This window comes from Eurosta solidaginis, chromosome 2 (genome assembly GCF_040869045.1).
Source record: "Eurosta solidaginis isolate ZX-2024a chromosome 2, ASM4086904v1, whole genome shotgun sequence".
NCBI lineage: Eukaryota > Metazoa > Arthropoda > Insecta > Diptera > Tephritidae > Eurosta > Eurosta solidaginis.
This window is the reverse complement of record NC_090320.1, coordinates 275,200,094-275,207,206: the sequence shown is the minus strand read 5'-3', so window position 1 is coordinate 275,207,206 and position 7,113 is coordinate 275,200,094. Positions and strand designations below refer to the sequence as shown.

Genomic DNA, 7,113 nt, shown 5'->3' with positions numbered 1-7,113 from the left:
TAGCTTGTGAATTGACTTAATCTCTGGCAGGAGAGACTACTGTACGGCGACTTCCAATACTATTGCCATACTCACGGCTCATATTCTCTTAAGGGATGAGTGGAGTGGGGAATTTATATGGGATGGTAGTGTGGATAACCTGTTCACGGTTGAATCCAGACTGTATGGGAGGGTTGGAGGTGGCGCATTCTGCCATAAGGTAAATTTAAAACGGAAATTTAGGCTGCTAGATTACATTATGCAGCGCTTGCCAGGCGGAGGTCGCTGATGTAGGGAATTTAACATCTACTCAGATATTCAGGAGGCAATCAAACGGCTAAGCTCTGTCAGATTCACCCAAGTCAGCTTAGCAAACGCTGAGACTGAGTTGACAAGTACTTGGCTAAACTATTAGGGTTTCCAAAAGTTCAACTATCCATGGTTATTTGAGTGTTAAGTATCAAGGCACTGATCAATGGGAGACCATCCGGTATGCCCAAATATATTAGACAGACCCAGCTCTGTTAGCTGTGCTTAGGACGACAAGGTGGAATCACCAAGTAACTTTATATTCAGCTGTTTGGTTTTTGCTAAGACAATTCGTATCTAAATATATCGAATGGGACGTATTCAATTTTCCGAAGGAAACTTCCAAGATCAATGTGTGCCTTATTTCTAGATTTATTGTTGCCACGCAGTGTTTCGCTAAATGACCAGAAGCCAGCTTCACCAACAGAGAATGTAGTAACACATCGGACCAACATTATGGTGTCCAAGTGAGACTGTTCTTTAACTGAAGATCTCCCATCCAACCTTGAACTAAGTAAGTATAAAGTTTTAAGTTTCTAGCTCATATGTGATTCTTTAAAGTCTATCGCAAGCCTCTACATGTATTGATTTCTAAAAGTCTTTAAATAACTCGAAGCATGCCACTTTTATTTTAAGTGGGTTGGATTACAGAAAGTTACTTGAAAAAAATTTTTTTTTAATATCACGTTCCCAGCGCCATCTAGCGACATTTTTCCCGTATACCGCATTGTCATTGGGTTGTGAAATATGTTCAAAAGCTTCAAGACTCTAGCTCCACGGTTAGTTACTCAAACTGCAAGATCTTTCAGGGACTATATTCAATGAGAGCTACGCTGCTGCAACACAAATTGACCCGCCCTAATGTGCGTGTTATAGTCCAGCTGAAAAAATCTGAGATAAAACATTTTTCATTTACTTAAGTATATTATCGACAAACTAAATAATTAAAAAAATACCTGGTTGAAGTAAATTGAAATTTAAGTTTTCGGTAACCACTCCAAAGTTGTTTACAACGAAACACCCAAACTATATCGGACAGGCACTTCATTCTTCTTGAGTACTCGTGATATGTAAGATAATAAAACTAATCTGATTTTTTTTACATATAAATAGTGCGAAATTTAAATTGAAAAATTTGTAAGCAGAAAAATTTTGCTCAAGCGAGAATTTAAAATGAAAAAGTTCGCGTTTTTACTGGCAGCACTTACTGCAGCTTGTCTTGCGACAGCCTACAGTGAGCAAAGCAAAGCAATAGACAATCCAGATTACTTTGTGAGCGAAAAGGAAGTAAGTATGATTATATACAGAAGAATGTGGGTTAGGGAGCTTAGAATATACCCGGAGCAGGTATGCCTGTGGTAAGAGGCGACTAAAATACACACATGAGAGGGTTGTGTAGCGCAAACCTTTCAAGGGGTTGCCGGCACAATCTAGCTTCTCCAACCCAATTGTCAATTTTACTTACCCGTGGTAAATCCTGTTTGTTTAGCACGCGAGGTTATGGCGACCCCCTGGTCCTCGTGGAAGTAAAACTTGGAGGGCGGGATCTAGGCCATTCCGCCATCTACCTTTTAGTTCCACGAGGAACTTCGGGTCGCCATAACCTCGCGTGCTAAACAAACGGGATTCACCACGGGTAAGTGAAATGGACAATTGGGTTGAAGAGGTTCAATGTGAAGATGGTCGCACTTGTACTTGGTGCTTGTTACCGAAACATACCGGATCTACTAAAAACATTCGGCGAGTGAATTTAACACTATAACAACAACAACAACATGAGAAGAAAAATTACAAAAAAACCCAATTTAATTTTCAATCAAAATCTTGCAGCACACTTGGTATGCAGCCAACTATTATTGCTATTCTCAAGGTTGGAACCTTGTTTCGATCGCAAATTTTGAGGCCACAACTTTGCTGAAAGGATTTCGAGAATTTTATGGTGCGTCTAGGGATGTTTCCATTAACTTCATACAGTTAATCCATTTCTATATTTTCGTTTATTTTTTCGTAGCAGCTTTCACCGGTACAAGCTATTGGTCTGCTGGCAACCGTTTGGAATCTAAGAAATGGCTTTGGGGACTGGGAGGTCATAAATTTTCCTATTTAAATTGGGCTTCTGGACAAGGGAATAATTCTACCGAGAAAAAATGTTTATTGCTAGGTGAAACTGCTGATAGTTTATGGTCTCAAGAAGATTGTACTAAAATGCAAAAATTTATATGTCAAAAACATGATTTTTAAATTAAACGCATCCAAAATTTACTGAAAATACATATCTTTTGGTCTGGTAAATACAAGACATTAGGTACCAAAAGCGGAAAAGTAATTTTTTTACCAGAGATGCATATCGACACTAGATAGCAATATCTGGAGGGATTGCATACAATAACGAGTTCAAGAATGAAGCAAGTTACTTAGCCTATCTGTCCAGTCTCAATGATGTTTACGAGCTGCAAACTCTTTACTAGCGTTGCCCCCTTATCTTTTTTTTGCCTCTCTATGACTTACTCGGCATCAGAGTCATCTTGAGGAGCTAGTAGTAGCACTTAAGACCGCTTTCAGCGTCTCCAGCCCGAAACACGGTAACCAACTCCCAGTTGAATCAATAATTGTGAATACACGAAAACTACAAAACAGCTGAATTTGGTGGACACTTTCGTATTGCTCCTAACTGATAATCGATATTTCAGTAAGCATGCAAAGAACAAAGATTTCGAAAACTTATAGACGAGTAATTGAAGATGGTGAAAACGGCCATTAGCTGTTACTGATAGGTATTCCGCCAGATAAGCAGCGCTTAGTGTTCGGTTCGGCTGAAAATCTATTGTCAGGGGCGATAAGTGTTCTTTTTTTTGCGTGATATATTAGTGGCCAAGGAAAATTTGGAATTTCCTGTTTTCTACGAAGTGGCGCCACATCCAAGCAATGCAGAAAAATCGGAAGAAAACTTACCAAATTGCCATATGCGAATTGAAATTTCAACTATCTAATCAAAAGAACATATAGAGTTGCAAATTCAATTCAAACCACTTATAAAAACAGCGAATTTTATACCTTATAATTAACAGACTGTTTTCTTGCAGGGACATTCCTAAATTGAAAATGAGACGCTCGTATATTTCTTTACGAAACCAGGGCTAGAAAAAGGTAGCATACATTTTATAAGTTTTCTTGAGTGTTTTTTTTTTACAAGCGTATAAAAACGCTTATCCTCGCTTAGGTAATGCTTAGGAGACCCATCTAGCGGCAGTAGTTAAATAACTAGCTACAGTACAGGTTGTACCGAAAAGCGGAGACACGAAGCTTTGTTGTACGTCTGTGTATAACCTATAGCTGACACGCACCATTTTAGGAGATGATACATAGAATAAGTGTAAAGGTGAAACATAGACACATATTTCAGTTACATCTGAGTATAATGCGCATTGAAATTTAGTTGTACTAAATTTATGTGCAGCAATTTCGGAAGTGTATTTAAAGTTTGACGCTTAGCAGCCCATATAAACTATAAGCGTAAACTTCTATAGATGTAAAAAAAAAACAACACAGCTAATAACAATCTCAATCTAGAGTGGTTAGACCTGCATATGATCTGACTCTGACAGCGTATCAAAATACTTGAGCATACATGTATCGAATGGCCAAAAGATCTGCTTTCAATCCCAGTAGCACAAAAAAATACAAATACCTGGGAAGTGTGCTATTGCTTATGGACCTCGTCGATTAGTATACGAGTCATGGTAAGAAATTTTCCAAACACCTCCGAAATCTTGAGTTACGGTGAGAAACCGCATGGCTACTACATCTTTTCCAACTGCTTTATAAGACGGGCAAATGTATTTGAGAAATGGACAAACGTTTTTCAGAATCAAACAAGAACGTGGATAACAAACTTTTGTGAAATTAATTTTCCCATTTCTCATTTAAATTTGCTCATTTTTCAAATACATTTATTCCTTTCTCAAATAGATTGGCCCGTTTCTCAAATACTTTCGCCCCTTTCTCAAATACTTTTACTCTTTTCTCAAATACACTTGCCCATTTCTCAAACTCTTTTGGAAACCAACTGTAGAAGCACAAACTGCCAGTGATGTATTGCCCTCTTTGTCTCTGCTTTTGCAGAGTGGACCGGGATAGCAAACAATATGGGGCTTTGTTGATTACTGATAACTTTTCAGGGTGGGTTAGGTTGGGTTGAATTGGCTGGTCCGTGAGAACTTCACATAGAATAAATGAGTCTATAGTGTTATATACCAGAATTTTGTTCGACGACTAAACATCATCCGAAACCAGGACATACATATGTTATAAAATAACTCTGTCCTCTTAAAAACTGATAACAGCTTCTAGAACCTTTGCTATTTCTGCTTCTAGATTGGTTAGCTGTGCCATTGCTAATAGCTGAAATCTTAGCCTTGCGAGCGCAGGGCACGAGCACGAAACTTATCCCGCTATGAGTACAAGGCCTACTTTGAAAGCATAACATTTCAGAATATAAGCACTTGACTGTGAGCGCAACGTAAACCTCATAATATGCCATCGCTTGCCTTTTTCGCTTCATCATAGTCGGTTTGTATACCTAGGATGTATTTTCCATTGTCATTGAAAATTTGGCATGGGTGAATAGTTCTCTTCCATAAGTTTTAAGTTGTTTCGAAATAATCACGGCCGCTGTGGTGTGATGGTAGCGTGCTTCGCCTACCACACCGGAGATGCTGGGTTCACGCCCCGGGCAAAGCAACATCGAACTTTTAGAACAAAGATTTTTCAATTAGAAGAAAATGTTTCTGAGTGGGGTCGCCTCTCGGCAGTGTTTCGCAAGCACTACGAGTGTATATCTACCATGAAAAACTCTCAGCGAAAACTCATATGCCTTGAAGATGCCATTCGGAGTCGGCATAAGACAAGAAGGTCCCGTCCCGCCAATTTGTAGGAAAAATTAAAAGGAGCACGACGCAAATTTGATGAGAAGCTCGGGCCAAAACCTCTTCGGAGGTTATCGTGCCTTACATAGGCGGAGCACGCTACCATCACACCACGGCGGCCGCCTTGTACATTTACCGATTACAAAATTTCCCTTTTAAATAAAAATATATATGTAAGGCGCGATAACCTCCGAAGAGATTTTGGCTCGAGCTTCTCTTCCAATTTGCGTCGTGCTCCTTTTAATTTTTCTTACAAATTGGCGGGACGGGACCTATTTGTTTTATGCCGCCTCCGAACGGCATCTGCAAGGCAGATGAGTTTTCAGTGAGAGCTTTTCATGGCAGAAATACACTCGGAGTTTTTGCCGAACACTGCCGAGGGGCGACCCCGCTTAGGAAAATTGTCTACTGATTCAAAAAAGCTTGTTTCTAAAATTTTGATGTTGCGTCCCCGGGTTGTGAACCGGGATGCAAATTTAAGCAATTTAACAAAAAAAGGATTCAATCGTGATCACGATTTACACATATGGGATATGTTTAGCCTTGATAATGCCGTTTAAAAGAGTGAGACTGGAAAAATTGGTTGCTATTTACAGGGACCGCCTTTATGTACATATCTACGTATATATTTACATACATATGTATATAAAATTTATGCTTACACACATTTCGGCTAGAGCTCTACCATTGAATGTCCTACTGGTCATTGTTTGAAAAATCCGTTGTACTCAACAGAACGCTAAAACCGTTTGATCAAACGTGTCATACCAACATTACCCACACAAAATATTTCACACAGCGACATAAATATGCGACTATGTATACATGGTATACATGTGTCTGAAATGTTTAACAACATTTGCTGCACAACACTGTTCGCAAAACCAAAAACTAAAAACAAGTGTCTAATAAACAAATATGAAACGCCAATGCAAAATAACAAATACAGTAAACAAACACAATACAGTCCACCATATGCGCGTTTCATTATCAATTCGTACACAAGAAAACAACTAAAATAAATTAAAAATTGAGTGCCGTACTAGTTTCTCAATTCTTGAGATGCAACAAGCGTTTTTCCACGGCTCTCAGTTTATAACCGTCACCAGAAACAAACACAAAAGATACAAATACAATCCACAAATGAACAATAATTGAAGTAACCATTGAAACGAGTTGAATAGCGGCACGTGCGGTAAGTGTGGATTGTATCCGACAGATACACAAGCCGAAAGTATCGCTGTGTTTCGTATTTCTTTTGTGCTGTTTCACCGTCGTTTTCAACGACATCATCAAAGTATCGGCTGGGCTGCTTTGTGTGCTGCTTTGGATGCAGTTTCCGCCGAATGCTCGATTCAGTTGCTAAATGTTTGCCGGCCTATTTGGATGTCGAATTTTCTAATGTAACGGTGCGTACGGTTGCGCTCGTTCTCAACTCGTCGTTACGTGCGCTCGCTTGAATATTCTTGACTACCTGAATTGGGATTTATTTGAATAGTGAAAAAGTGCGTTTTAAGGGTCGCTCAAGATAAGCCACAATTGAGCATCCTATTAGGTAGATGCGTGTGTGTGTGTGAATGCACACAGTTAAAGATTTTTCTAAAACAATTTTGTATGGATATTTATCGCGTTGTACGGGTACTTTTCGAAGATGTGAAAATTTCAAAAAAAAGTGATGCGTGGAAAATTTATTGTGTAAGTTGCATACCAACAAACATGCACACATTCATACATATATGGTTACAATAAAAGTTAATGGATGTATAGTTTTTTATTATTATGAAAAACTGGTTTATATATGGTTTTAAAAATAATTGGAAACAAATATTACATTATTCTAGTACAGTGCTAAGAAAAATTGTTTAAATTTCATACAGCCAAAATATACATAGGTACATAC

General features: G+C 38.6%; 1 protein-coding gene across 2 annotated transcripts; it reads left to right on the top strand.

Annotated features, from left to right (window-relative positions):
* Positions 1-1,432: 1,432 nt before the first annotated feature.
* On the top strand, positions 1,433-2,557 carry LOC137242798 (C-type lectin domain family 3 member A-like). 2 transcript variants are annotated; one of them, XM_067770051.1, is made up of 3 exons: positions 1,433-1,575; positions 2,119-2,227; positions 2,303-2,557. In XM_067770051.1, the coding sequence occupies exons 1-3, from the start codon at positions 1,462-1,464 to the stop codon at positions 2,527-2,529; spliced, it is 450 nt and encodes a 149-aa protein (XP_067626152.1). In that variant the 5' UTR covers positions 1,433-1,461; the 3' UTR covers positions 2,530-2,557. The 2 variants fall into 2 exon arrangements, with proteins under 2 accessions (XP_067626152.1, XP_067626151.1); XM_067770050.1 differs by having other exon boundaries at positions 2,300-2,557.
* Positions 2,558-7,113: the final 4,556 nt, after the last annotated feature.

Coding starts and splice junctions, on each gene's coding strand:
- LOC137242798 (XM_067770050.1), top strand. CDS start 1,462: ATGAAAAAGTTCGCGTTTTTACTGGCAGCACTTACTGCAGCTTGTCTT. Junction 1,576..2,118: donor ACTTTGTGAGCGAAAAGGAA/GTAAGTATGATT, acceptor AAAATCTTGCAG/CACACTTGGTATGCAGCCAA. Junction 2,228..2,299: donor AGGATTTCGAGAATTTTATG/GTGCGTCTAGGG, acceptor ATTTTTTCGTAG/CAGCTTTCACCGGTACAAGC.